The sequence below is a fragment of the Mirounga leonina genome, unplaced genomic scaffold (genome assembly GCF_011800145.1).
Source record: "Mirounga leonina isolate KUSES-001 unplaced genomic scaffold, KU_Mleo_1.0 Mir_126, whole genome shotgun sequence".
In the NCBI taxonomy this organism is placed as follows: Eukaryota; Metazoa; Chordata; class Mammalia; order Carnivora; family Phocidae; genus Mirounga; species Mirounga leonina.
The window spans coordinates 28,379,785-28,407,779 of NW_023270314.1; the positions used below are offsets into that span (position 1 = coordinate 28,379,785).

The 27,995-nt window shown below is 50.5% G+C and overlaps 2 protein-coding genes and 1 long non-coding RNA gene across 5 annotated transcripts; 2 read left to right on the top strand and 1 right to left on the bottom strand.

Annotated features, from left to right (window-relative positions):
• Positions 1–11: 11 nt before the first annotated feature.
• On the top strand, positions 12–5,267 carry WNT10B (Wnt family member 10B). Its single transcript, XM_035002752.1, has 6 exons — positions 12–210; positions 544–683; positions 1,569–1,688; positions 1,821–2,083; positions 3,810–4,183; positions 4,809–5,267. The coding sequence occupies exons 3-6, from the start codon at positions 1,615–1,617 to the stop codon at positions 5,265–5,267; spliced, it is 1,170 nt and encodes a 389-aa protein (XP_034858643.1). The 5' UTR covers positions 12–210; positions 544–683; positions 1,569–1,614.
• Positions 2,625–4,763, bottom strand: LOC118008896. The gene is made up of 3 exons (XR_004678761.1): positions 4,365–4,763; positions 3,562–3,680; positions 2,625–2,756 (listed from the first exon to the last, which is right to left on the bottom strand). It is a non-coding gene; the product is annotated as an uncharacterized LOC118008896 (long non-coding RNA).
• ARF3 (ADP ribosylation factor 3) lies at positions 5,242–27,994 on the top strand. 3 transcript variants are annotated; one of them, XM_035002754.1, is made up of 6 exons: positions 10,511–10,679; positions 13,635–13,724; positions 22,736–22,976; positions 24,019–24,129; positions 24,365–24,489; positions 25,043–27,994. In XM_035002754.1, the coding sequence occupies exons 3-6, from the start codon at positions 22,829–22,831 to the stop codon at positions 25,202–25,204; spliced, it is 546 nt and encodes a 181-aa protein (XP_034858645.1). In that variant the 5' UTR covers positions 10,511–10,679; positions 13,635–13,724; positions 22,736–22,828; the 3' UTR covers positions 25,205–27,994. The 3 variants fall into 3 exon arrangements, with proteins under 3 accessions (XP_034858646.1, XP_034858644.1, XP_034858645.1); XM_035002755.1 differs by lacking the exons at positions 10,511–10,679; positions 13,635–13,724 and adding an exon at positions 5,242–5,259; XM_035002753.1 differs by lacking the exon at positions 13,635–13,724 and having other exon boundaries at positions 10,466–10,679.
• Position 27,995: the final 1 nt, after the last annotated feature.

Consider the following 27,995-nt stretch of genomic DNA (forward strand, 5'->3'; position numbering starts at 1 on the left):
CGGCGCGCTCTCGCTGAGGGCTCTACACAACATTGTCCAGGGAGGGAAGTTGAATCTCAGCTCCGTGTTCATCTTGTCAAAGGCACTCTCCAGCCACCCAGCTCTCGGTGGGGAAACTGAGGCAAAGAGCAATGACCACGTGGGACCAGGGTCCTGTCTCCCTAGTCTGGGTCACGGCACCCTCCTTGCAGACTTCGCTACCCAGAGCAGGTGAGGGGCACTCTGGTCACCACCCCCTTCAGTGGGGCCAAGCGTGAACCCAGGCGTCGGGGGAGAGGGTGTGTGTGTGTAGGCTGGGAGGAGGGGGAGCGCCTGCGCTCCCCGGGTCAAGGCGGGGGGTGTGAGGAGTGGGGTGGGGATGCCCGGGGCTCGGGGAGGGGCCGCAGCTCTGTCAGCCGCAGCAGAGCCGCTTGTGAGCTCGGCGTGAGTAGAGTAGAGCCGGAGCCCCCAGTTCTTTGCTAGACCACTTGCTAGCTTTCTCGATCACTCCCTCCCTTCCTCCCTCCCTTCCTCCCAGCGGCTGTGGCGGCGCTGGGGAAGCAGCGAAGAGGAGTGGCCCTGCCCTGGAAGAATGCGGCTCTGCCGAGGGGGCAGAACCCGACGCAGTCTCCCCGCGGTTTGAGAAGCCCGAGCCCAGGCGACCCAATCCTGCCGGTGGCGACCCCGCACCAGAGCAGCTGGAGGTAATCGGAACCGGGAAAGCAGGGAGAGCAGGGACGCGCACACGGGGCTGAGAGAGGCACACGGGTAGTCAGACAGACAGACACGCATCCGCCCACTGGGGCACGGAGACAGAGAGAGAGCCAGGGATATTGGCAGAGATAAAGACAGCAAATAAAGGAGTATTCCCAGATCAGAAGGGCAATGAACGTGAGAGCAAAGGGTTGGGGAATGAGTCTGGGACCCGAGGGGACCAGACGGGCATTGCAGATGAGGGGAACACTAGTTAGGAAAGGTGGCAGAGGAGGAAGAGGACTCAACCTGTGCCGCCGTCCTCTTCAGGCGGGAACCAGGTCCCCTCCCTGTCTGGTGCACCTGGAGCCTCCCCTCTCTCCCAACTGCGGAAAAAGTGGGTAGAGCCGGGTTGGGGGCCCATTCCTCCAGGTCTCTCACAGAGGCTGCCTGCCCTCGACAGCACCTGAAGGTGACCCTCCCCCACACCCCGCCGTCTGTAGGTGGTGCAGAACCCTCTTCCAATCCCGCCCCCTAGCCCTGAGAGCCAGGCTCTGGTGGACGAGGGAAGCCAGTCGTGGGGCCCTCAAAGAGGGAGCGGGGGGCAAGATGGTGGAGTGGTGTTTGTGAGTCAGTATGTCTGAGTTTGCACGTGAGTGTGTCTGTGTGCCAGGCGTGTGTCTGTCTGGGTCTAGCTCCAGGGGCTCTTGCATAAGCCCCTGCTGCGGTGCCCAGACTCTTCCTCCAGGGTCCAGGGACAGGGGTGATTCTTATTGTTTTGCTTGGGGAGGGATGACAAGGGTCACTGGGGTGGCACTGGTGAGTTAGGAATCCTTGGTTGCTGGGGGGGGGCAGCCCACCCTATTCCGAAGCCCCCAAGTCTCCCTGTCCCGCAGGCCCTGATCGATCTGCCCACCGGGGCCTTAGGGCCCGGGCTTCGACATGCGGGAGGAGCCCCGGCCGCGGCCTCCGCCCTCGGGCTTCGCGGGTCTCCTGTTCCTGGCGTTGTGCAGTCGGTGAGCAGCTCCCCCCTGTCACCCAGCCCACGAGAGAAAGCCCTAGGCTGAAAGCACCGACCCAGCACGGGAGGAGTCGGAGGGGGCGCGAGGCCTGGACCACAGACCCCGCAACGCCTTCTGCGTTCCCAGGGCCCTCAGCAATGAGATTCTGGGCCTGAAGCTGCCCGGCGAGCCGCCGCTGACCGCCAACACTGTATGCTTGACGCTGTCGGGCCTGAGCAAGCGGCAGCTGGGCCTCTGCCTGCGCAGCCCCGACGTGACGGCATCCGCGCTTCAGGGCCTGCACATCGCGGTCCACGAGTGTCAGCACCAGCTGCGCGACCAGCGCTGGAACTGCTCGGCGCTCGAGGGCGGCGGCCGTCTGCCGCACCACAGCGCCATCCTCAAGCGCGGTGAGCCGGGCCGGGCGGGTCTGCGCCGCTGGGGCTGGGGCTGGGGCTGGGGGGCAGGCCGAGGCGAGCGGAGGCGGGAAGGGACCGGTTCGCGACTCCGGGAGGGGCCTCTCTCCGGGAATTCCCCCCCCACCCCCGGGGAGCCACAGAGCTGCGCCTGGCCACCCGTCTGGGCCCCTGCGCCTCACTTCCACCTGCGTGCTGCCGGCAAAGCAGCTGAGTCTTGCTATCCTACCCTAGGGCCCCTCTTGCCTGCCTCCACCAGGCTCGATCTGGGTTGCACCTGCGAGCAAGAGATGCCCCCAACCCTGGAAGCTTCAAACGCCCCCCCATTACCTCCCCCAATATCCTCCCCCCCCCTCCCCGGACAAGCCCAGGCTGGTGTCCCCAGAGCCTCAGCGGGGGTGGGGTGACGCCCCCAACAGTTTAAGGGTTAAACCTACTCCCCTAATTGCTGGGGTTCCCAGGAGCAGAGGCTGGGAACAAAGACCCTGATGGCTTTGAAGCTGGGGAGCAGCCCCCTCCTCTGTGCTGTGGGGGCCCCAGGTGGCTCTCACCTGAGCAGGTGAGGAACGGCTGGAGGGGCGAAGAACAGGTCACTGCTGGTCTGGTCTGGGAGGTATGGTCTGGAAGTCATCGTTGCCTCTTGCCAGGCCATGCCCGTGTTTCCTCCCTGGAGGAGTAAAGATCCATTCTGGGCTCAGCTCGAGGGGGGGGGGCAGTACTTCAGGGACTACGGGGTTAATAGGCAGCTGCCATCTGCGGGGGAATTCCCAAGACGTGTGCAAACAGCTTCACCCCGAGGGTTGAAGTTGGGGGGGATTGGGAGGCTGGGCCAGAAGCCCTGCATCCTGGGGTGGGAGAGGCTTGGCCCCTAAAGAGGCACTGTCTCTCATCCTCTCAGGGCTCAAGAGAGCCCCTACCTAAAAGGAAGTGAGGGACCCCCTCCTTCTCTATAGGGCCGGGTGTAGGGAAAGGTGTTGATACCCAAATGAGAGGCATGGGAAAGGCTTGTCATCTTGAGCCTCTTGTGACCCCAAAAACATAACAAAGAAGCCAACATTTTAAGAGGGCCTCAGGGAAAATCACCCCCCACCCCTCTCCCCCTCCCAGCATTTTATAGAGTAATAGCAGGTTAGGATAAACATAAAGGGCAGTCTTAAAGGGCAAATATAAAACTAGAAACTGGAAAGGGGAAGGATAGCTCCACAGCTCCAGTGCTTTGGGGGTGTTGGGGTGGTGGAGGAAGGTTGGTTAAAGGGCCCTAAAGAAAAAAAAAAAAAGAACAAAAAAGTCTCTGCTTCCACCCCGCCACCCAAGCTCCCTGCTGGGCTGGGGAATTTTTAAAGCTTTCAGATGTAGAACTCAGTGATCACTTCTTCAAAGACCTCGGGGACTCCCTCTCAGTCACCTGCCAACCCCAGGGGTCTTGCCCTCCAGCTAGCTCTTTCATCTGCACCCGAAAATCCCAGACTTACAGAACGAGGATGGGCCTCAGAGATCATCTCAGTCCAGCTCCTCCCTTAATAAATGAGGAAACTGAGGCTTCGTGCTTCCGTTCCCTTCCTTCTCCGTGACTTTCTCCCAAATTATGCAGCTGGTAAATGACAGGGTCAGGATTCAGTTAGGAATTCCTGGAATTGAAGGGTGGCTGCTTATTTCCTCCCACCTCCCTACTCCAGCTGCCTGTCAACCTTATCCCCCGTCACACCCTTTTTATCCCCAGGTTTCCGTGAGAGTGCTTTTTCCTTCTCCATGCTGGCGGCAGGGGTCATGCACGCGGTCGCCACGGCCTGCAGCCTGGGCAGGCTAGTGAGCTGCAGCTGCGGCTGGAAGGGCAGCGGTGAGCAGGACCGGCTGAGGGCCAAGCTGCTGCAGCTGCAGGCTCTGTCCCGGGGCAAGAGTTTCCCCCACTCCCTGCCCAGCCCTGGCCCCGGCTCAGGCCCCAGCCCTGGCCCCCAGGACACATGGGAATGGGGTGGCTGTAACCATGACATGGACTTTGGAGAGAAGTTCTCTCGGGATTTCTTGGATTCCAGGGAAGCTCCCCGGGACATCCAGGCGAGAATGCGAATCCACAACAACAGGGTGGGGCGACAGGTATGTGTGGGCAACTTGTCCCGGGTCTCCTTAGCTTTTGAGGCCTGGCTGGAGTTGGAGAGGCACAGCAGAGTAAAGAGGATGAGATGTGGTGGGGGATGGCCACTCACCATCTGGATGACCTCAAGTGAGTCACTTACCCTGCGTTTTGCATCTGTAAAAAGAGTCTAACGATACCTACCTTAAGATGTCATTAAGAGTGAGCAGGCAAATAGGGCACTGGGCAGAGTGCCTAGTCCTTGGCAGGTGCTCATTACATGGTATGTATGTATGACAGCTGCCTTCCTACAGAAGCGGTGCTCATTTTAGTGCTCACTCTGCAAAGAGCACTGGACTGCGAGTCGGGACAACTGGAGTTGAGTTCTGTTAGCAGCTAGTTATCAAAGCGGAGTCTCTCTTACCAGCTAGTGATTAAAGTTGGGCAGATCACTCTGCTCTGGCCTCAGTCCTCCAACCAGAAGATGAGGGAGTTGAGCTATTAGCCAGCCCTGCAGTGCCCTTTCTCTTCTGATATTCCATGGTCATTCTTGCCTCTATGTCTCCCTCCCCATGCTCTCTGTTCCCTCCCCTCTGCTGCGCCCCTGTGCTCTGCCCCTGTGCTGCCCCCCCCCACCCCATGCTCTAGGTGGTAACTGAAAACCTGAAGCGGAAATGCAAGTGCCACGGCACATCGGGCAGCTGCCAGTTCAAGACGTGCTGGAGGGCGGCCCCGGACTTCCGGGCAGTGGGGGCAGCGTTGAGGGAGCGGCTGGGCCGGGCCATCTTCATCGACACCCACAACCGGAACTCTGGAGCCTTCCAACCCCGCCTGCGTCCCCGTCGCCTCTCGGGAGAGCTGGTTTACTTTGAGAAGTCCCCCGACTTCTGTGAGCGAGACCCTGCGGTGGGCTCCCCCGGCACTCGGGGCCGGGCCTGCAACAAGACCAGCCGTCTGCTGGACGGCTGCGGTAGCTTGTGCTGCGGCCGTGGGCACAACGTGCTCCGGCAGACGCGAGTGGAGCGCTGTCACTGCCGCTTCCACTGGTGCTGCTACGTGCTGTGTGACGAGTGTAAGGTCACCGAGTGGGTCAACGTGTGTAAGTGAGGGGCGGCTTCACCTGGCCCGCGGGGCCGGCGGGGCCGGTGGGGCCGGTGGGGGGCGGGCGCGCCTCCTCGGCCCTTTGCTCTCATTTCTGTCCAGTGGCAATCTTGGCTCCTGGCAGCGGCTTTGGGGGCGTTGGGGGGGTCAGGCTGAGTCCGCGATGTGCAGCCTTTTCCCCCGCTGTAGGGCGGCCTGGGAGGGAAAGCTGTCACCCCCTCTTCTGCTCTTGAAACACCTGAAATGAACGAAGGTGACATGCACTGTATTGCCTCCCTGTCCCCGGCCCTGGGGTCCCTTTAGCTCTGGTTCCTACACCTTCTGGCTGGGGTGTCCCTGTAGTTTGACTACTCCTCTCCTTTGAGGGATAGCCCCAGGCATTGTGTGGAGCCATAAGACCTGTATCCAGGGAGACCACTCGTTCTTATCTGCTGTTCCCTAACTCCTCTACAGCAGCCTGGGCTCCTTCTTGTGGGGGAATAGGAGACAGTGGTAGAGAGGTTTTTCTTGGGGAAAGGAAGGGGGCTCTCCCTAGAGTCTTCAGAGAGTTGTTTGTCTAGGCCCTTAGGGAAACTGTCCCCCCCCATTCAGATGTTAAAGGAAACCCTCCAAAGGAAGAGTTTTACCTAAGACTCTCTGAGCCTCTTATTTGTTGTTAGCAGGAGGGATGGGAATGAATAATTTATTGTACTGAGACTTGTTCTTGGTTTCTGTTTGTAACTAAAATAAATTAAACTACTGGACCAGTGGATGCAGGTGGTTATATTTCTGCCCACACTTGGGATCCCAGTCCATCGCTTCTTTCCCAGGTAAATTCTACCCTTATACACCCAATGACTTTATTTATGTGTATCCTGCCTGGTCCCACAAAGGATTTGAAATGGTCCTCACTGATTTAGTTGGCAACTTTCAATGTGAAAAACCAGGGGGTACTTCTACGTAGAGGGCGGCTAGATATCCAAACATAGGCCCAATTTACTTTTTTTTTTCTTAAGATTTTATTTATGTGACAGAGACACAGCGAGAGAGGGAACACAAGCAGGGGGAGTGGGAGGGGGAGAAGCAGGCTTTCCGCTGAGCAGAGCCCGACGCGGGGCTCGATCCCAGGACCCTGGGATCATGACCTGAGCTGAAGGCAGACACTTAACGACTGAGCCACCCAGGCGCCCCTACCATAAAAATTTACTTTTTATGTGCTTCAACTCCAGACTTCACCTTGATCCTTGTCCTAGAACAAGGGTTGGCATTTTTTTCCCCCCACAGAGGGCTTGATAGCAAGTATACAGTTGACCCTTGAACAACATCAGGGGTTTGGGGGCGCCCCCTTCCCACACAGTCAAACATCTGTGCATAACTTTTGATTCCCCCAAAACTTAATTACTTATAACCTACTGTTGACTGGAAGCCTTACCGATAATAGAAACAGTCGATTAACAGATTAACACATACTTTGTATGCTACGTGTTTTATATACTGTGTTCTTGCAATAAAATAGAGAAAAGAAAATGTTATTAAGAAAATCATAAGGAAGGGGCACCTGGGTGGCTCAGTCGTTGGGCGTCTGCCTTCGGCTCAGGTCATGATCCCAGGGTCCTGGGATCGAGGCCTGCATCAGGCTCCCCGCTCTGCGGGAAGCCTGCTTCTCCCTCTCCCACTCCCCCTGCTTGTGTTCCCTCTCTCGCTGTGTCTCTCTCTGTCAAATAAATAAATAAAATCTTTTTTTTTTTAAAAAGAAAATCATAAGGAAGATAAAATACATTTACAGTAGGGTACGGTAGGTATTTACTAAAAAAAAAAAAAATCTGTGTATTAAGTGAACCTGCACAGTTCAAACCTGTGTCGTTCAAGGGTCAGCTGTATTAGGCTTGTGGACTTTGTCGCAACTACTCAACTCTGCTATAATTACTCAACTCTGTTGTTGTGAATCAAAAGTAGCCATAGACCACACATAAACAAATGGGTATGGCTGTGTCCAATAAGGCTTAATTCACAAAAATGGGACTGCAGATGAGATTAGGCTCTCTGGCTGTACTTGGTTAACCCCTGCCCTATACCATGGTTACCTCTGTTCCAGAGATTTCAAGTCCTGAACGTATCTCAACATTAAGTTTGGACCCAAAAGTGCAGGTGCTTTTCTTTATGGCCCCAAGTCAGAGAACTTGGGAGGTAGATATAAGACTAATGGGAAACATATAAAAGAGATTCCAGTGCTTGAAAAGGGAGTGTTTGCTCTGGAAACCAGCAAAACCAGCATGCTTTCCTATTGAATTATTTGCATGTGTATTGTGTTCTTCCTTATTCAGAACTCTTCTGCATTTAATCTTAGTAAAATAATTCCTTTATCTTTTAGAACATAACCAAAACTAGAGAAAACAGATTTTTTACAGTAACAATCTGTCTTTTCCTAACTCAGTATCTTTGAAAACAAACCATTATCATTCAGTTCAGAAAAGGGATAGACATCACACATTCAGAACTTTACAAGTGACTAAATGTTTGTGGGGTTGCAAGATGCTGCCTCTAACAGGTCATCTCGTTGGCCAGGGAATGTAGAAATGGTTTTCTCTATTTCTCTAGGCAATAGATATATCTGCTACCCAAATTACCCTCAAAATTAGGTGATTTTGCTACTCAGGTAGCAAGGGCATTTTGAGGAATGTTGGGTTAGGCTAGTACTTTATGACAAAATTTTATGTCCTGATTTCCCACTTGAGAATCCTGGGCTTGGGAAACTTGATGGAAGCAGGAAGACATCTCATCCTTACTTTAGTCACTGATTGAGCCTGGTGTGTATGGGGGTGTCAGGCAGAGAGGGGATGCAGCTAGAATGGGCATAGGATAGGAGAGAAAATAATGATAAGGAACATCCAGAATGGGAATTTCTCACACTTAGACAGAGGGAGGAGAATCTCCAATGGTATTACAGCAAGAATATTTCGGCTTTTTCCTGTTTCCTTCCTCTGTATTCTCTTTGGCTCCCTCTCTTTCTAGCTTTCTCTTTTGTCAGGCACACTCTGTGGCAAACTCAAGCCCCAAACCACAACCTTGAGAAATTCCAAATGGATTTTGTCAGCATGGCCAACACCCCCCCACCCCTGCTCCCGGCACACGCACTGGGCTCAGACCCAGGCCTGGGGTCAGTGACGAGAGTGGGAGTGTGCAACCCACAGAGTGGGTGGCTACAATTTCAGCTTTTACTTAGCTCCACTGGCAGTCAGAGGGAGGGAGAAAGACTGATGAACTCTAAGTCAGGCCTCTAGGCCTCCTTCAGCTCTGGATGAGCTCTTTTCCCTTAGCCTTTCAAGTGGTTGGGAAGCTGGGGAGTGGCAGTGGCTGGCTAATTGCCAGCTAGGCAGCCGCCCTCCTGTCTCTGCTCCTGTTTGCTCCATGGGAAGCGCCCAGTGATGCTGCAGCAGACTCCAGACTCCAGACAGGTGAAGGACAGAAAGCCTGGGAGATTCTCCAGTCCCATTCATCAGTTATTTTATTTTATTTTAATTATTTGAGAGAGAGTGAGCACGAGGGGGGGAGCGATGGGGCAGAGGAGAGGGAGAAGCAGACTCTCCGCTGAGCAGGGAGCCTGACAGATATGGGGCTCCATCCGAGGACCCCAGGATCATGAGAGCCTAGAGCCGAAGGCAGACACTTAACCCACTTAGCCCTGCATCCATCAGTTCTGACTCAAATGTCATGGTACTTGCTGCTAACCATATTAGGCTGTCACCATTTCCATCCTTCCTAACACCCAGGACTCATCCTTGAGAGTATGTGATGTCTCCGGCAGGAACACTGAATTTCTACCTCCTGACAGAATCTCAAGAGGCATGTTGGTGTGGTTGGGGCACTAATGAAGGGGGGAGGTACAAAGCATAATTTTGGTGGTTGGTGTGGGGGCATAACTTGGTGGGGTGAAAATTTTAGGAAAATAAATGGAAAGAGTAGTCATGTGGAAGTATCACAGGGCCTGATCCAAGAGTCTGCAATGAAACTGAAGAAGTCTTCTGCCATTTACAACACAGAGCTTAGCAGGGCAAAGGCCCTTAATAGCAACAGCCCAGGACATATACAACTCTCTTTGCTATAAACATGCTCCTTGTTATCCAGATCATCCCTCACTATGTTAAATTAGGGTCCTCTTGGCTTCACATTCTAGGGCCATATTATTTTCCACATTAGAATAAGAGAGAAAACAGACAGGGATGAGAGGAAGAGAGTGGTGAATATATACATCAGGGATTGATGAGGACAAGGGATAGACACAGTGTGGCTATCTACCAACCTGGTTCTTCTTGAAAGAGAAGAAATAAGGCCAAAAAAAAAAAAAAATCCAGAAAAGCACCAGTTTTGGCTCAAGCCTTAGGGAAGAGCTATGTGTTCCCTTATACTGAGGAGAGAGGCCACTTAAAGAACCTTCTGTTCTTAGTATTACTAGTGACCTTCTATCACAGCAGAGACTGTTCCAAGGCATCTCTGCATGTCTAGATCAGAGGCAGAAATTGGTGTAAGGGAAGTGGGGGTGGGCAGGGGTGGAGAAACATGGGTGTAAAGTCTCATTTTCCTTCGGATACTAAAATTCATAGTCATCTAGGTACACTTCCTCAAACCACACCTCTAAATATTAGGCTTCCATGGTTGTCTTTCACTTTCCAACTTCCTAACTGGACCAGAGTCCAGTTCTTTCCTTCAGTCTCTTAAATTCATCACTCTCTCTCCTCTTCCCCATGGGAAAGGATCTCCTGATTCAGACCCCTGAGTAACCCAGTCTTAGCTTGGGAGGAGAGAGTAGCAACAGCGATGCAGCGAGGGCTCTCAGGGAGATGCAGCTAGCCGTGGTTAAGAAATAAAGATGTGGTCTGGAAGAATAGGGTGGGCCACAGCAAGGGCTCCTCACTCGTACCCGGCTCCTGGCTTTGCCTCTCCGCCCAGCCCCTTCCAGTGTGGCCAGCATGCAGTTCCAGTCATTAAATTTCAGGCATGGCCCCGGAGCTTGGAATTCTCACCTCAATGCCCACTGCCTCATCCCCACTTCCCGGCTCCCGCCTCCGCCGCCCGCAGCCTGCAGCCCCCACTTCGGCCCCCGCCCAGGTTTCAGCTCCTGCACCCGGCTGCCTCTGCTGCAGCCGCTGCCATGGTGATAGATCTCGCGAGAACTGCCGCTCGCTACCGCGCAGTTCTCGCGCGATCGGGGAGGTGGGAAGTATCCCGGTCTGGGGGTGGGGGTGCGCCGCACAGCTCCTGTCGCCGTCGCGGCTTCCGGTGCTAGGTGGAGGAAAGGAAGGAGGGAGCTGGGGAGCGGGGCCAGGGGAGCAGCCTTGCCGAAATCGGCTTGGGGGAGTCGGAGGGAGCGGAACCAGTGCCGAGCGGAACCTGCGGGGGCGGAGGCGGCGGCTGCGGCGGCGGAGCTGGGAGCAGGAACTGGTGAGGGGCTGGGGAAGGAAGGCGGGTCCCGGTAGAGGAGAGGCTCGGGGTGGGGGATGAGGAGATAGAGCCCCCCTCCCCCCGGCACTGCCGGGCATGGAGCGGTGTGGTCCTTCCCACCTGAGAGCTCGGGGAGGGGGCGCCGGGCCAGTCTCTCGCCTTCCCCCACATTTGAAGGACGCGGAGCTGGGGTGGGGGTGGGGGGCGCTCACGAATCTGTGCTCTGCCTCGCACGCGGGGGCGACCCGGGCTGCAGTTAGGTTCCCCTCGCCTGCAGGAGGTGGGCTTACGAGGGGTCGGGTTTGAGGTGGAGGGAAACAGTCCAGAGAGAGGTGATGCGGGGGCGGTGATGGCTGTTTTGTATCCTTTTCCTGTTAAAGGGCTAGGGAATGCCGCTTTTTCCTACCCTCTCTCCTGCTCCACCTTAGTACTAGGAGACCAGAGCCTTGCAGCGGTGACACCCTGTACTCCCTTCATGGAGCAAGGGTGCGTAAGGGGTTTAGGGATCAGTCGGCCAGGCAAGCTAGTGGGGCACCCCAGGGGCACTATTCCGGTAGAGGTTGCGCTTTGGGTCTTGGGAACCACACATTGGGACCAGGGCAGCAGGTGGGGAGCGGGAGGAGAAGAGGCAGAAGAGGGTGGGGGGATCAGATCTTGCTTGGAGAGGAGAGGTGGTGCCTTCCTCCCCCAGGCAAAGCGGGGGCGGTCTCACAGGAGGAGGGAGCAGCTAGTCGCTGACTCTGAGTTTGTGTCTTCCAATCGGCTTTCTTTCTTTAGGAAGTACCAGGATTCCCGGAACAGAAAATGGAGCCATTGCTTACACCAATGTTTGAGGGAAGGAGGGGGAGGTGGAGTTCCCTGTTAACCCCGGCCACTTGCATAGCAAAGTGGTAGCTCCTCTTTTGGGGGAGTTCCCTTCTTTCTGGGTTGTATTACTGCTGGTCTCCCTCTGGCCAGGCCAGGAGGAGTGTGGTATGTGGTCAGGAGTGAGAAGAAATAGTGAGGTCATCTGGTTGGGGAGAAGCGTAACTCAAAACCTGCCTCTGCTGCTGTTGGATTGGGTCGCCCCTGGTCTATGGCATGAAAGTTTTATGGATAGGAGAATGCTGCAGGAGTCTGATTGCTTGGGTCAGTGCAACAGAACAGAATCTAGTCTCTGCATACTTTTCTCCCCTGTCCTTAATCAGGTAGTGACCATCTTTGCTGCCATTTTGTCTTGAGCTTCTTGGGTAAGTGTCTCCACTGGATATGACTGGAGTGGAGCAGTGAATTGGTTATTGCACATTAGACATAAGTGTGAATAACATGTCTTTAAAAGCTCATTTTAAGAAAGAAACTGATCCACAGAGGTCACTGTTCACAGAATGAATCATTGACCTTGGATTTAGCTGGGAAGGGCCCCCTGTGTATCACATATTTACATGCTTCCCGCTTCCCAGCATAGAAATTATTATTATTACTATTATTTCAAAGATTTCATTTTTTATTTGAGAGAGAGAGAAAGCATGAGCAGGGGGAGAAGCAGAGGGAGAAGCAGGTTCCCCGCTGAGCAGGGAGTCTGATGCTGGGCTCGATTGGGATCATGACCTGAGCTGAAGGCAGCCGCTTAACCGACTGAGCCACCCAGGCGCCCCCCAGCATAGAATTATTACCTTGCATCATCAAAAATTTTATGTGTAAGTCTTGTTTTTCCAAAGAGATGAAACATTTTGAATGCAGAGATTGGATTTCATGTTGTGTCTCCCATAGTGCCTAATGCAAACAGTAGGCTCTTGGGGTGAGTACAGGATGTGAATGGGTAGAACTCAACAAGCTTTCTGACTACAGTTTAAGTAAAGAGAAGGAGATGGCTTGGCTGTCAGGGAGAGTGCCTGGAGATAGCTGAGTGAGGGTACAAAGGCCCTTGGGCATTGTAATTACGAAGTCATGGCCTCTCCACCTTCCTACGAGGCACAAAACAGGCATGGATAATGGAAACTAAGACCCAAAAAGAAAAATATTACTAGAACACAAAGTCATTATTTATCTGAAATCCCAGGTCTCCTGCTTCCCCACTGTGGGCAAAGATGTTAAGTTCTTCAGAGTATTGTCAAAATTGGAATTCTGGAGATTACAGAGGAGAGAGCCAATGTATGTATGTGGTGCCTGGCACAGAATTGGTGCCAGTGAATGGTAGCTGCTATTATTAAACTGCATGCAAGTATAAAGGAGGGGTGGCAGCAGGCTGGAAAGAGTGGAAGTGAAGTCTCAAGTGCACAGAGGATCATATTGTGTGTGTTCATTTCTGCTACTCTCTTTCCACTGGAGTCATAATAAGAGGAAATGGACTCAGAGGATAGTGGGTGGGATTTGTTGCTTAGAAGGAGGAACTTCTTTAAAACCAGGTTTGTTAAAGCTGAGTGAATAACAGGGAAATTGTGGAATCTGCTTCCCCATACACCTTTAGAAATGGATGCCAAGCAGCCCGAGACTCAAAGCATATCACTGTTTTTGGCTCTCTTCACCATTTTTGTTGCGGGTCAATTTAGAGGCACTATGGTATGGTTATTTAGAGTGTGGACTTTGGAATCAGACAAAATTGGGTTCAAATCCTGCCTCTGCTAATTACTAGTTTTATGATTTTGGTGAAAAACTTGTCCTCCTTTAGCTTCATTTTCCTCATCAGTAAAGAACATGATAATGATAGTACCTACTTCATAGTATTGGCATGAGAATTAAATGAGATAATACATGTAAAGTATTTAGTACTGTACAAAGCACATAGTAAGCCCCAAATAAATGTTAGTTGCTATTAATAATCATCATCATAATAGCAATAATAATATGAGCACTCAGGGCTGCCTTAAAGGAGAGGAGGTTGACAAAAGAATAACTTGCTGCCTGTGTAGAGGGATGATTGTTACCATGACTTTCTTTGCTGGTCGTAGGCTTATGAGCAATGAAATCTTTTTTCAGCATCAGCCTCACAGAGGCAGCTCCTGCTGCCTGAGTGGGAGGTGAAGCTGGAGCAAGGCAGGGGCCCTGGACCATCAACTTGGATGCACGGTGAGGATGTGGGGGCTCAAGAATAGTGTTCATGTTAGAAAAGTCAGCATGATTGAAGTAACGGTTGACTCTTTCATACAAGAGCACTCTAAATGACCTAGGTCAGGGATATAGATTCCTGGGTCCCTTTATTTTAGGTCTCAATTAGTATTTCAGCAAACTCCATTTCCTGGGCCACTCTTTTCGTTTAGTCCTATCTCCTTTAAATGTCTCCCCCTGAGTATGTTTTAGAATGTACTGTATTAAGGTCCAGAGTTGTGATATCTGTGTAATTCTACCTGCTATACCTTTTCAACATCTGTTGCAAATACAGGTAGAATGCTAGTAAAGCTTTTTGATAATGAAAAGACATGGGGAGCATTTGGAAGTTCCACAAATGTTTGGAGGCTTGCATTATAGTCTGGGAAAGAACTGACTGCGGTAGGGATTCCATGAACGTTTTAGAGCTTTGTATTGGACTTCTACAAAGGATCTGCTGTGCCATATGGACCCGAAGGGACATGGCTTGGGAATTCATTGATCCACCATTATCACCATATTCCTGAAGAAAGATGAGATGACTGGGTGTAGCAGATCTCATCGTACCCTTTAGCTCTTCCATTACTGATGAGAGCCTGGTATAACCCTTCCTTTATGAGCTTTTACACTAGAGCGTCAGGCATGGATGTTTAAACTTCAGCATGATTTAGGATGCAGGAGAACATTTGCTCTCTGTTGCAGTGGTTTTTGACCCCCTTTTCCTCTTCTGTTAAAAGGAATTAAACGTTACCTTCTATAAAATCTTATTTGAAGTCTAATACATTGCGTGGATAAAAATGGAGCTGCTCTGGTAGTGGGGTAGAGGGGAGGAGCATAATTAGAGCCTCTCATATAGTTCTTCCCCCACCCCCAAGCCTGTGAAGCCCATCCAGGGAACCCTAGGGCTAGGGCTCGGGCTCTGAGAACATAGCAACCATTTCTCGAGTTTGTCAGATACAGGAAAAGAATCAGGGATCACCTATAGAATACTGTCTTCCTCAACCTCAGAAATGTTTTACCACCATCAGTAGAACCATACTCCTCAAAAGCAAGCATGTTAGTCACTTGCTACAGATTGGGCATGGTCCCTGCTGACAAGGGCTCATAGTTTAGTGAAGTACTTCCCCAACCTTTTGTCATGGCATACACAGAGAATGGTAATAGTGAGAAAGACATAGTGCTTGCAAGCTGAGATGACTGGCCCTTGGGCTCTAGCCACCTTAAGCCCTGCCTAGCCATCCAGTACTGATGGGATGTATGGCAGACCTATAATGCGTTAAAGGCACGTAATTTTTTTTTTAAAGATTTTATTTATTTATTTATTTTTAAAGATTTTACTTATTTATTTGACAGAGAGAGACACAGCGAGAGAAGGAACACAAGCAGGGGGAGTGGGAGAGGGAGAAGCAGGCTCCCTGCAGAGCAGGGAGCCCGATGCGGGACTCGATCCCAGGACCCTGGGATCATGACCTGAGCTGAAGGCAGACGCCCAACCAACTGAGCCACCCAGGTGCCCCAGTTCCCTGTTTTCTGAATCCTTAGACTGCTCTGTAATGGTGGGCCTTGTCTAAACCATAGCTTCCTTTGTCATCTGTTCACCAGCAGCTCGATTTTGACCTGTGAAGTGGGAACCAGATTGGAGCAAAGGTTTATTAGGGCTTTAGGCTGACTGCTTGTGGAATTTCAGTGCTTTTGTAATTAAGAAAGCATAGTGAAACATCAAAATAGTAGAATCCACAGGATTTAACTACTGATTAAATTTAGGAAGGAAGAGTAGAAGAGTCAAAAATGACTCCCAGGTTTCTGGCCTGGGTGATCTGGTGGCACTTCGTTAGCCAAGAAATACAAGAGGAACAAATCTGAGATTGAAGATATTTGTTTTTATTTTTTTAAAGATTTTATTTATTTGAGAGAGCATGAGCACGGGGGAGGAGGCAGAGGGAGAGGGAGAAGCAGACTGCTCGCTGAGCAGGGAGCCCACCGCGGGGCTCTATCCCAGGACCCTGAGAACGTGACCTGAGCCGAAGGCAGACGCTTAACCGACTGAGCCACTCAGGTGCCCTGAAGATACTTATTTTTAGATTAAACTTCAATTTTGAGGTGCTAAGGTGTGAAGCTCAGGAGAAAGGCTGAGCTGGGTATTTGGGAATCATCTGCACAGATGGTAACTGAAGCCATAAGAGAAACCAAGATCCAGGATGACAGCAGTTACTGGCTATCTACCCAAAGAGCAATTCTTCCCCTTCTTGCTTCTAACACAACCCCTAATGTGTTCAGATGTTGGGGGTGGGGGTATAAAGATACCCTTCCCCAGCCCTAGGGTATGAAAACTGATCAGCCTAAGGGATGTGGGCATTCCATTTCCCTTGCCAGTGATTGAGTCACAAATGGTCATGTACTAATTCTAGCCAATAAAATATAGGGAATGTCTGCTGGGAGCATCTGGGAAAGTTTTCCTCAATCTTAAAAAAAAGACATATGGCAACATTCTCTTGTCCAGCCTTTAGATGTTGATATAGAAGAATGAGATGCTGGAGTAATTCCGAGAGCATGAAGAGACAGACATAAGAACTCTAGGATGTCAGAGCAGAAAAATGGAGAAAATTTGGGTCCTTAATAACACTGTAGAGCTGGTGGATTAAAAAAACAAGCGTTCTAGCTCTAGATTTCTCCCTCTCTCTCTCTCTGTGTAGGGGAATATACATAACACAATTTACCGTTTTGACCATTTTTAAGTGCACAGTTCAGTGGCATTAAGTACATTCACACTGTTTTGCAACCATCACCACCATCCATCTCCAGAACTTTTTCATCTTCCCAAACTGAAACTCTGTAATTGTTAAACAATAACCTGCATTTCCCCTACCTCCACCCCCTGGCAACCACCATTCTACTTCCATCTGTATGAATTTGACTAGGGTGCTTCATATACATGGAATCATACAATTTTGTCCTTTTGTGTCTGGCTTATTTTACCTAGACTTCAAGCTATATGCTTTAATAAGTCTACTTGTCATTTAAGCCACAAGTGTGTCTTCTATCTTTTGCAACTGATGCTACTCTAACTGATACATCTAGGGAGAGTGTGTACAGTGGGACAAGAGAAAAGGCCAAAGGCAGAAACTTGGGGCACATCAACATTTAAATCGGTAGGCAAAACAGAGGCCAGGAAAGAGAGTAAGAAGCAACCAGAGGGGCCAAAAGGACATCAAGATAGTAAGACATCATAGACACCAATGAGGAAAAAACATTAAAAAAAAAAAAGGATCAAAGGTTGTAGAAAAGGCAAATTAAAATAAGGCCTGAAAGGGGTGCCTAAGTGGCTCAGTCAGTTAAGTCTGACTCTTGGTTTTGGCTCAGATCATGATCTCAGGGTTGAGACTGAGCTCCGCCGCGGCCCCATGGACAGCCCTTTTCCTGTGGACAACGGGCGAGTGAATCAGAACAGAGAATCGGGGCTGTTTCAGAATATATGGCCAGATAAAAATGTGACCAGATAAAAACTAGACTCATTTGTTTCTTTGGAATGTTCCGTGGCACTGCCCTTTAACAAAGCTTTCAGCTTGCCCTATTCTTAGAAACTGACCAGCTTACAATCATTTCATCTTCTGATATTCCATAGCTGCTCCAGTGCCTACAACTAGAGCCTTGACTATTCAGAACACTATGATTTCTTTTTAAAAAAATTTTTTTAATTAATTGACTTATTTTTTTATTTTTTAAAGATTTTATTTACTTATTTGAGAGAGAGAGCACAAGGTGTGGGGGAGAGGGAGAAGCAGACTCCCCACTGAGCAGGGAGCCTGACCACGCGGGGCTCAATCCCAGGACTCCGGGATCATGACCTGAGCCGAAGGCAGAGCCTTAACTGACTGAGCCACCCAGGCGCCCTGTTTTGATGTTTCAAATCTATCTTTTCGTTTTTATTGCTTCCTGTGGTTAAGAACTTTTGATTTCTCGGCTGTATTACTGTACCTCCCACATGGTCTCTCTGCCTCAAGTCTTTTTCCCCTTTTAATTTACACCCAAATGACTGCCAGAATGGTCCTTTATTATTATTTTTTTTTAAGCAAGCTTTACACCCAACATGGGGCTTGAACTCACGACTCTGAGATCAAGAGTTGCATCCTCTACTGACTGAGTCAGCCAGGTGCTCAGAAAGAATGGTCTTTCTAAAGCACATACTTGCTTATGTTACTAAGTATGGCCTTTAAGGCCCTTCATGATCTAGCCCCTTCTTACCTCTCCAGTGTCCTCACTTCTTTTACTCACCATGCGGCATCCAAATAAACTGACTCCCAACTGCACCTGGCTTTGGCTAGTAAAAAGTGCTGTCTCTAACTCAGGTCTTTATGCCTTTGACACACGTTCCCTCTCCCCCACTCCCTCTTTTTTATTGTTTGATTACTTCCTATTCTGTCGGGAGGGAGTCAGCTCGGAGGGTGACCTGAGAATCATGTCTGGGAATTGCCCTTTACTCCTCAGTCTTGATTAACTGCTCCAGCTTGCTGTCCCCATTATACTATGTGCTTATTCCACTCTTACTCTTGTGCTGTTTTGTAATTCTGTTTGCTTGTCTTTCTCTCCCACTGACTGAGTTTCATAAAAGCAGAAGTTGTCTTCCTCTCTGTATGCCTAGTTCTGTATACCCAGTAAGTGCTTAGTGAATGGATGGAAGCTGACATCAGAAGCTATTTCTTGGCTTTGGGAAATCTCTGAGTCCAGTAGAAGTCATTGAGATACTAATCTAGGAGTTCTTGTGTGCTTGTGATTACAGTGCTCTTGAGACAAAAACTTGGAAAGTTTATAGAGGTCACAAGCCAGCTGTGCTAAGGAAACCAAGTACAGGCAGACCCTGCTTTTGTTTCCTTACATTTTATCGGTCTGCTCCATTGGCTGTACTAAAAATAGCATCTCTATTAGTGATATCGCAATGTGAAAATTGTCTGGGAACAAAGCTGCTTTTAGTGCACCTACCTGGCAGCAGAAGGTTTGGGAGACCTTGGTCTTCCCTTCCCTGGACCCATGCAGCCTGAAGAGGAGGAGGTGGTGTCAGATCAGAAGTCCCCTCAGAAGTAGGTGTCGTAGGACGCAAGCCTGAGTCAGCCACCAGAGTCAGGTGGGGGGAGTTGTGTGTGGCAGACTGAGTGTGACTCTCAGAATCACTTGGAGAGTGAGGCGGACATGTTCCTGCAACACACACAAGCCAGGATGGCTGAGCAGTCATGGCAACAGCCTGCCTCTCCTGGTGGGGGGGGGGGGGGATGGGCTTGGGGGCAGTAAGTAGTCGTCAGTGAGGACATCCTCAGATGAAGCTTAAATCAGGCAATGTGTTTGATTGAACTCCTGCAGTGTTCCACACGGATTGTACTGGAACACACCTTAAGAGCTCTTGTTATTTGTACCACTGATAACAAAGCTTGTGGCTGTAAAATAGAATGTTGAGGTATACTTTTTTAATAATAGGGATATTGCTGTAGTCCATTTTGCATCCTAAGCCACTCATCTTCAGTTTTAACTGCTGATTCCTGGTTTCTCACAGCCCGTGGAACCCTGGCATTTTGCCCTTTCAACACAGGAGTGCCATCTGTGGTAAAAGAGAGTAACTATAGGCTGTACAGTACATAGGGAAACAATCCAGGGTTTATGTATTTTTTTGCCATTCTGCTTCCCAGAGCTTTTTTTAGGAATGCATTATGGGTGAAAGTAAAAATCGGCAGTATAACCCAAGATTTGTGTTCATGACACAAAGCTGCAAGTTGCCACCATCCTCGTGGTAGAGGCAGCGTGCTATCTGGTGATAGGGACAGAGAAAGCCAGGACAAGAAAACCAACACCTGCTTTGGAATGCTCATCTGAGTCCAGCTCCTGATTATATTAAAGAGGAGTCATAATGTCCACTAATTTCAGGGCGTGGCGCTGCCCCCAGAGGACACACAGTGACTACGTGGGCATTTCATCAGTTATCCATCAGGCCCATTGCGTATTAAATGGCAAGAGAAAATTCCATTGATTTTAGTCTTCTAGTCCTTTTATGGTGTTTCCAAACCAGTCTTGGGGTCAAATATGGTGTGGAAAATGGCCAAGAATTGACAGGGTATCTAAGAAACCATCTGTGCTTTACACAGAGATACCAAGTACTGCTGGGGCAGAAGAAATGATATAAGGACATCCTCAGAGGAGGCTTAAATCAGCCCCTGTGCTTGGTTGAACTCCTATAGTGGGCTTGGAACTGGGAGTGGGGACAGATCCAAAATAAATAAAAGGCATAGTCCTTGCCCATGGAGAATACAGTTGAACTGTAGAGACGGTAAATGTACAGACTTCTAAGAGAGAAAAAGCTCCATGAGGTAGTAAGTGCCACATGAGTGGCTCAGATAATTCAGGGACATGCCAGGAAAGAGAAGTAAGTGTAACACTGGGATCAGCTTTTGAACCAAGACGTTAACTTGCTAGTTTAGCAAAGAAGCAAACCAAAGGACAGTGTGTGCATGTTTTGGGGCCAGGGGTATTTTTCAGCCACTCACGATTGGTAATCCTTTAATCAGCAATTGCTTCATTCATGAAGGACAGCAAGATAAATGCTTGGTATAAATTCCAGTTCAGAACCTGGGCCAAAGCCTACTACCAAAGCCTTAAAGCAAAGTATCATCTGGAACTGGAGAAGAGGAGGCCTGAGTAGGAAATAAGATCAAGACTAGGAAGACTTGGGGAAGTTTTAATTTCTGGAGATGAGGGTGGCAGAACCAGAAGTCTGACTACTACAGATTGCCAGGGTTGATGGAATCTGATCTTATTAGCTGGGCAGATGTCCCTTCCTGCCTACAGATCCTCCAGGATCTGTCTGCCTGGGTGGGTTTAGGCAGGATGGGCAGGGAGGATGGCTAGTGGGCGACTTGGCTGAAGTTGAGCCCTAAGGTTGAGCCAGGTCCTCTCCCTGGGGTGTGAGCCCTCTGGGTCAGGGGCAGGGCTCATCTGAGGAACCTACCAGGAGCACCACGCCTGGCTCATTAGTGGATGTCTGGGAAGGCCTTTGAAGATGAAACACTCCATAAGCACTCATTGTTTCTGTTTTTTGGACAAACTAGTACTGTGGTCTCCAGGGGCTGTCGATCTGGCTCCTTTGTACTAGTCTGGAATTTGCTGCAAACTGAGAGAGTAGGAAACAAACAAAACTGAAATAGTTTTTGAGAAAACAGCTCAACTCCCACTAAACCCCCATGCTTTAGCTTGTAAATCAGATTCCTCCCCATCCACCTTTCACATTCTTGGGTTTGGGTGCACTCTGTCTTGACCTGTTCCTTCGCCTGCTGGGTTTGGTGTGTGTGTGCCTCTGGTTCCCAGACTCTACGGAGAATGCCAGCAGCTGGCATATGGTGATTGCTGAATAAGCTGCCCGCGGACGCCTGTCTCCTGCAGGCACAGAGAACTGGCTGCCATGGGCGATCCTGAACCCTATTTCACTGGCTCAGAAATGCATTTCTGTGGCCATCCTGTGCCATAGAGAAGGGAGGGAAGAGGAGAGGGAATGAGTGACTCCAGGATTCTGTCTTTTGGGGGCAATGGGTGGGGTGGGAAGATAGGCACTTTGTGCCTTCGTAGTGCTTCTTACTGCCATCTTCATGTTTTTAGCAGATAATTTGTTAAGATCCTAGTATGCACCAGGCATAAGTTTCCAGTCAGTCTTAGTGAGCTGCTTGGTAAGGTCAGTATTAGACCCTGGGAGTTTTAGTTCCTTTGTTCAGCTGCTATGTACCAGGCACTATTCAAGGTACCAGGAACACAGCAGTGAACAAAATAGATAAGGAGCTGACATTGTGGTAGGAGAAAAACAGTACAGCAAGAAACAAATGTGTGATGTGTCTGATGGTGATAAATGCTATGAGGAAAAATGAAGTAGGATAAATGGGGTAGAGAGTGATGTGCGATCCACAACCATTAGAGGTGGTTGTGGAAGGCCTCTTTGATAAGGTGATATTCAGATGGATACCTGAAGGAAGTGAGGGGATGCTCCATGAAGGTAATCTGGGAGAGGAGCATTCAGGGCAGAGCGAAGAGCAAGTACAAAAGCTTTGAGGCAGGAAAGTGTCGGGGAATTGAAGTGGGGTAAGCCAAGAGAAGAGTAGTAGGAGATCTAACGAGAGAAGCAGGGGAATGCAGATCGTGCAGGACCTTGCAAGCCATGGTATGGTTTTGGATTTTACTGAAAGGGAGACAGGAAGCCAAGAGAGGGTTTTGAACAGAGAAGCAGCATGACCTGATTTTGGTTTTAAAAGTAGTCTGGCTGCTATGTGGAGAACAGACTGAAGGGGGTTAGGGAGGAGGCAGGGAATGAGGTGACTGCCTCCTTGCAGGTGAGAAAGTGGAGAAGCTGTCCTTGGATGGGCCACGATGAGCCTAGGAATGAGGGGTAGCCTAGGCACACCGTTGTATGAACAGGGCACAACTTTCACCTTATTTCTTCCTGATTAATTTTGGTGTGTGGAAGGAAGGTGGAATCGCAGACATACGGAAAGGGAAGAAGTGAAGTCTCTTGATTTGAGCATGGACCTTGGGGACCTGGCAAGCCCGAACCTTGTCAGGAGTCACAAAGAGCCACTCCTCATTCCGCTCCCTCCCCTCCCAGCCTTTCCAGGAGTCTCAGGGGAAGGTTGCGGGAGGGAGGGGCATTCATGGTCTTGCAAGGCCTTATATGGTATAGAGTGTCAGAACTGAAGGGACTTCAGAAGTCATCTAGTTCAGTCCCTTCCATTTATAGGGGCAGATATGGACAGGGGGGAATAACTCATCCAAAGTCACAGCAGTACATTATGGCAGAGCAGGGGTCCTGAGTGTTCACGGCTTTGTCTCCGCTTCCAAAGACTCAGGATATTTCTGAGTGGGACTTGATCTTCGTAGCTTCTTATAAATTCCAGCCATGACTCTGGCAAATCCCATTTACATGAAATCCTGACTAGCAGATGTGTTAATGAGTTTATGTTTCTTTGCCTTAGGATTGAGTTCTCCATACCAGGGCCCAGGCCAAAACCAGACTGCCACTGCCCCCACTTGAGCCCTCCTGTCCTCAGAAAGTGGTTGCTGTGATCATGGGTAATATCTTTGGAAACCTTCTGAAGAGCCTGATTGGGAAGAAGGAGATGCGCATCCTGATGGTGGGCCTGGATGCTGCAGGAAAGACCACCATCCTGTATAAGTTGAAACTGGGGGAGATCGTCACCACCATCCCCACCATTGGTAAGGGCACAGCTTAGATGTAAGCTTTCATGCCAACAGCTGGGCCAGGCAAGGGGCCTATTCCTAGATCCCCCACCTGGCCACCAGGCAAGTCTATGCAACTTGGGGGGATTCAGGGAAGGATGGTTATTTAACTTACTAGCAGGTGCTGGGGCTGCCGTTTGCCCACCTACCCGGGCCCTCTCTGATGCGGGAACTTCCGCAGCCTGGCACTGAACAGTTGCCCTCAGGCACTGAGCTGGTTTGTTCTCTGTGTTGTTTGGAAAGCAGGTGAAAGGCTTTGATGTTCCTGCCAGAGGCCAGGAGTTATTTCACTTTAGATCCTCAGTGTACCTGATCCTGGTTAAGACCTGCCTGTGGGAGGGAGAACGTTTGCCTTATAGATGGGGCTCCAGATCATCATTGTCCACTGGTTCTGCATTTGGGGCTCCAGGACTAGAGCTCACTTTTTCTTCACTGTGTTTCCCAGGCCCTACATTTTAGCTGCAGCAGACTCGTGATGGCTGAGGTACAGGAGTGGGGCTGAGTCATTTCTTTGCAGGAGAGAGAGGCAAAGACAGAGAATGAGCAGAGAAGGTTAGCTCATGTTACCAAGGGGATTGTGAACCTCCAGACTGGCCCTCCTCATCCTCTTCCACTTTTTCTCTAAGGTTTTTTTTGTTTTGTTTTGTTTTGTCTTTGTTTTTTAAAGATTTTATTTATTCATGAGAGACAGAGAGAGAGAGACAGAGAGAGGCAGAGGGAGAAGCAGGCTTCCCGCGGAGCAGGGAGCCCGATGCGGGACTCGATCCCAGGACCCCAGGATCATGACCTGAGCCGAAGGCAGATGCTTAACCATCTGAGCCGCCCAGGCGCCCCATCTAAGGTTTTTTTTTTGGCCTTTAGGCTAGTAGGTCAGGGAATACCAGGCCTGAGGAAGCCTCAGCTTTCTTTCCTTTGCTAGGATCAGAGCCAGGCTGGGGGAAACAGAAACAAACCCCTGGGGTATTGTTTGCAGGCCTGGTGTTTGAGGCCAAGTGGCCATTGTCTGTTTTTTCCAAAGGGTTCAACGTGGAAACAGTGGAGTACAAGAATATCAGCTTCACAGTTTGGGACGTGGGTGGCCAGGACAAGATTCGACCTCTCTGGAGACACTACTTCCAAAACACCCAGGGTATGGCATATGAATTGCCCAGCTTGGCATGGGTTGGTCGGGTGTGAGCAGAAGTTGTGGCTGTCATTCTTGGTTATGGGCAGCCAATCCTTGCCCTGCCGCAGCTCCTAGGGGTGGGAGAACAGGAGGAAAGGGAGCAAATATTTGGAGGGTGTATGGAGGGTGTTGTCTTTTGGTGGTAGGGATGATGGGAGTTCATCTGCTGTCTTACGCAGCACATGCTCTGCCTCCCTAGGGTTGATATTTGTGGTCGACAGCAATGATAGGGAGCGAGTAAATGAGGCCCGAGAGGAGCTGATGAGGATGCTGGCAGAGGATGAGCTCCGGGATGCAGTGCTCCTTGTCTTTGCAAACAAACAGGTGAGACTTCTCCCCACCCTGGATTTGAGAGAGGTCAACCTGGCTGTGGAAATCCTGGGCATTGGGGCTCATTGTAGGGGAAACCCTGTGACTGTGTTCTCAATTTTGGAAGTGTGGGGAATATGATTAGCTGGCTTCTTTATGTTCCTCTTCTTGTCCCCTACCCCCCAGCTTTAATTAGCAACACTTCTGTCCTCAGGGATTGGTGTGGTAGATACCTCAAATCCCTCCTTCATCTTCCCTGTTGTCTAATTTAGTGGAACTGCCCTCACTCCTATAGTCAGACAGACCTGATTCTTTGCCCAGTCTGAATCACCTCTTCACTTCCCTACAACCCCATATTTGGTTTGCAGCTCCCCAATGGAATGACCTTTAGCGCCTTGGATCTATGGTTCTGGGATGAATAAATCCAAAGCAGCTCTTTAGGACCTTGTTCTGGTTCCTACAGTGGAGGAGGAGGGGGTGCTGGTACACATCTCTTTGGTAGATGGGTGTTCTAGAAGCCTTTGAAAGATCCTGAGCCTCCTTTTTGTGTGTCTCCCTCATGCTCCAGGATTTGCCTAATGCTATGAACGCTGCTGAGATCACAGACAAGTTGGGCCTGCATTCTCTGCGTCACCGCAACTGGTACATTCAGGCCACCTGTGCCACCAGCGGGGACGGGCTGTACGAAGGCCTGGACTGGCTGGCCAATCAGCTCAAAAACAAGAAGTGAGAGCCAGGCAGCCCTATCCGACCGCCCCACCTATCCTTGACACACCTACTGTCTCCCTGCCCCAGCTCTGCCCCTTCCTTCCCGTTGCCAGTGTGGCCAGGGCCCTGGGTATCATGTCCGCATGCCCAACAAGAGCCTTGCCTCCCCTGCCTCCCCTCCTCTCCCCTGTCCATGACCAGTCCCCGTTGCTGTCCTGATGATGAATCATTCCAATTTATCGGATTTAAAACAAAAACAAGGTTGTTATGGTTTCATGGGTGGCCCCCCCTCATCCTCTGGGGTTTGGGAGGTGGGGTGGGGTATTCTCTCCGTTCGCTTCGTTTGGCTCTGGTTGCTGCGCTCTTGGCATCTCAGTCCCTTCCCTCTCCCCACAGGTTCCTCTCCCACTCCCCATCTTCCTTTCCTTTGCCACTCTCTCCCTGTTCTACATGGAAATTGCACGGGCCTCTCTGTGTGTGCGTGCATGTGTGCGCGTGTATATACATGTATAGAGAGATATATATGCGGGGGCCAGGGTGGAGGTGTGGAGTGCAGCTCGGTGCTGGGAGCCAGGTCACTGCCCACTCCAGCCTATCATCTGCCCCTCCCATGTTGGTGAGATAAAGGGAAGAAGGTAGAGGGAAGGCTGCCCCAGTCTTGAGCTGGTTCCTCTCCTCTCTGCAGGTAGGTTTTTCTGGATGATAGGACAGATGATGGATTTTCCACCGCCATCTTCCTTGTACCCCTCTCTATATCCTGTTCAGGGCAGGGGGATGGTCTTTATCTCTAGATGACTGTTCCCAAGGAGATGCTATTCTGCCCTGCCTTGTTACTGGGAAGGAGAGAAGAGCCCACTCACTCTTGTCAGCCCAGTGTTCAGCTGATCCTCCTCCTCATCCTTAGATCTGTTCCTCAGGAGCTTGTGAGGAAGATGGGGAGAGCAAGACCATGGGGTGTGTTTGGGATCCAGGGCACTGGGGGGTGGGCCTCAGGTTTTCCATCTTCATCCTCTTGTGTTGTTAGGAGAAGGTGAGGCATGGATCAGTCTATTCCTGCCCTCCCATACCCCCCCCCCCCATCTTCTGATCTTGGAGACTGGGTGGTTTATCTGTCCTTTGTCAGAAGTTTCCTCACCCTAGTAGTCCTGCTGACCTGACCGGGGCTGGCTGGGTGGTTTAATGGGGAGCAGGGGAGTGGGGGTGACATAGCAGACCTCAGTTTCAATTCCCCTATTCTCCACTTCTCTCTTTTTCTAGTCTAGGATGTGCTGAAGGCTGAAAATTTTCTGTTCTGTTTCTAGACCCTCAGACTATCCTGCTGTCCCTCCTCACTCCACCCCAACAGTTTTCTCCTGCCCGTTTCAGCCACTTCCCATGAATCCATTTGAGGTTGGAGTGGAGGAAATTAGAACTCTGAAGTAGTTGTTGGTGCTGGTGGGATGCAGTGGTCTTCAGGGTCCTCCCCCCATTATTATGTAGTTCAGAAGCTGCTGCTACTGCGTCTCTCTGTTTACAGGGGGCGCTTGTCCCTGAGGTCCTGGCCCGGGTCCTGACTTTGCGGTTTCTGTGAAGCCGTGGCTTTTCTGTGGGCTCCTGTGTGTGCTGGCTGCGCCCTGAGCTCCAAAACGGCCGCCCATAACCTTTCTGCTATGGTCAGGGCCCCGGCACCCTGTCCTCCCCCCTACCCCCCCCCAGAGCATGGCTGAGGGACCCCTTCCCAGAAGGACTGTCCCAAGCCCCACCCCATGGGGCCAGGCTTCCTGCCACCTTTGTCTACAACAGGCAGATCAGTACCCCCACCCTACCCCAGGTTGAACTGTGAAAGAGAGGTTCCAGGGGTGTCTCCCTCAGTGCCAGTTCCTTAGTGATGTACTGTTTACCCCAGATGCAGTGGGAGTATGCAGGTCTCCTGATCTCTAGGCCTGTGTGTGTGTGTGTGTGTGTGTGTTTGGTGGCAGGGGTGAGGGGAGAGGTATGCTGGAGCTTCTAGTTCATTTTAACATGTATTCACTCCCCTGACTGCACGGATGCTTCCCTCCACCCCTTTCCTTTGCCTCTGCCTCTGTTTCCTCATTTTTTTGCTCCTGCCCCTGTTGCCTCTCCCCTCCTGAACTGTTGCCTTTGCCTTCTCAACTCATTCACTGCTGTTGCCTGTTTCCCCTTTCCTTGTTTCGTTCCTACTTAGTATTCCCCACTCTTGGTCTTTGCAGTAGCTGAGGATTTTACTTCTTCTCCTGCCTCCCAGTCTGACCCTCCCTAGTTAGATGGCAGTCCCAATTAGGTTTTTCTTATTTAAGGCCCACCCCTACCTTGTTTTGGGGGGCTCCAGAGACCAGTGGGCCTGAGGGTGTTAGCAAGCAGCCTTGGAGGTTGCCTTGGTGCTGCTCAAGGATCCATCCAGCAGGGGGGAGCAGTAAGTGATCTTGGTAGTATTCCTGGTTGCTAGGCCCTTGGCAGGGGTGGGTGGTCCTTTCTACATTCCCATTCTCCTAAAAGCTCTTTCTGGATTGGGTTTCTCATTCCATTTTTGCCTGTTCCCTCCCACATTCTCCTCTGGTAGATTTCATTTTATGCTTTCCTTTGTTACAGCCTTTTTCCCCCTAGAGATTCCCCTCTGGGCCCCCTCCCCCAGCAGAGTGTGTTTTGTGATGTTACAGTAGTAACTGCAGTTCTGGTTTTTCTCTTCTTCTTTTCTCCTCTGGACTGTAGACTGTATATGTTTAATGACTCACCTTCTCTCTCCTTGCCCAAAATGTGGGATACGCGATGACTGTGACCCTGGTTGGAAATTAAACTTGTTTTATGCAGCTTTG

Coding starts and splice junctions, on each gene's coding strand:
- WNT10B (XM_035002752.1), top strand. CDS start 1,615: ATGCGGGAGGAGCCCCGGCCGCGGCCTCCGCCCTCGGGCTTCGCGGGT. Junction 1,689..1,820: donor TTCCTGGCGTTGTGCAGTCG/GTGAGCAGCTCC, acceptor CTGCGTTCCCAG/GGCCCTCAGCAATGAGATTC. Junction 2,084..3,809: donor CAGCGCCATCCTCAAGCGCG/GTGAGCCGGGCC, acceptor TTTTATCCCCAG/GTTTCCGTGAGAGTGCTTTT.
- ARF3 (XM_035002755.1), top strand. CDS start 22,829: ATGGGTAATATCTTTGGAAACCTTCTGAAGAGCCTGATTGGGAAGAAG. Junction 22,977..24,018: donor CACCACCATCCCCACCATTG/GTAAGGGCACAG, acceptor TTTTTTCCAAAG/GGTTCAACGTGGAAACAGTG. Junction 24,490..25,042: donor TTGTCTTTGCAAACAAACAG/GTGAGACTTCTC, acceptor CTCATGCTCCAG/GATTTGCCTAATGCTATGAA.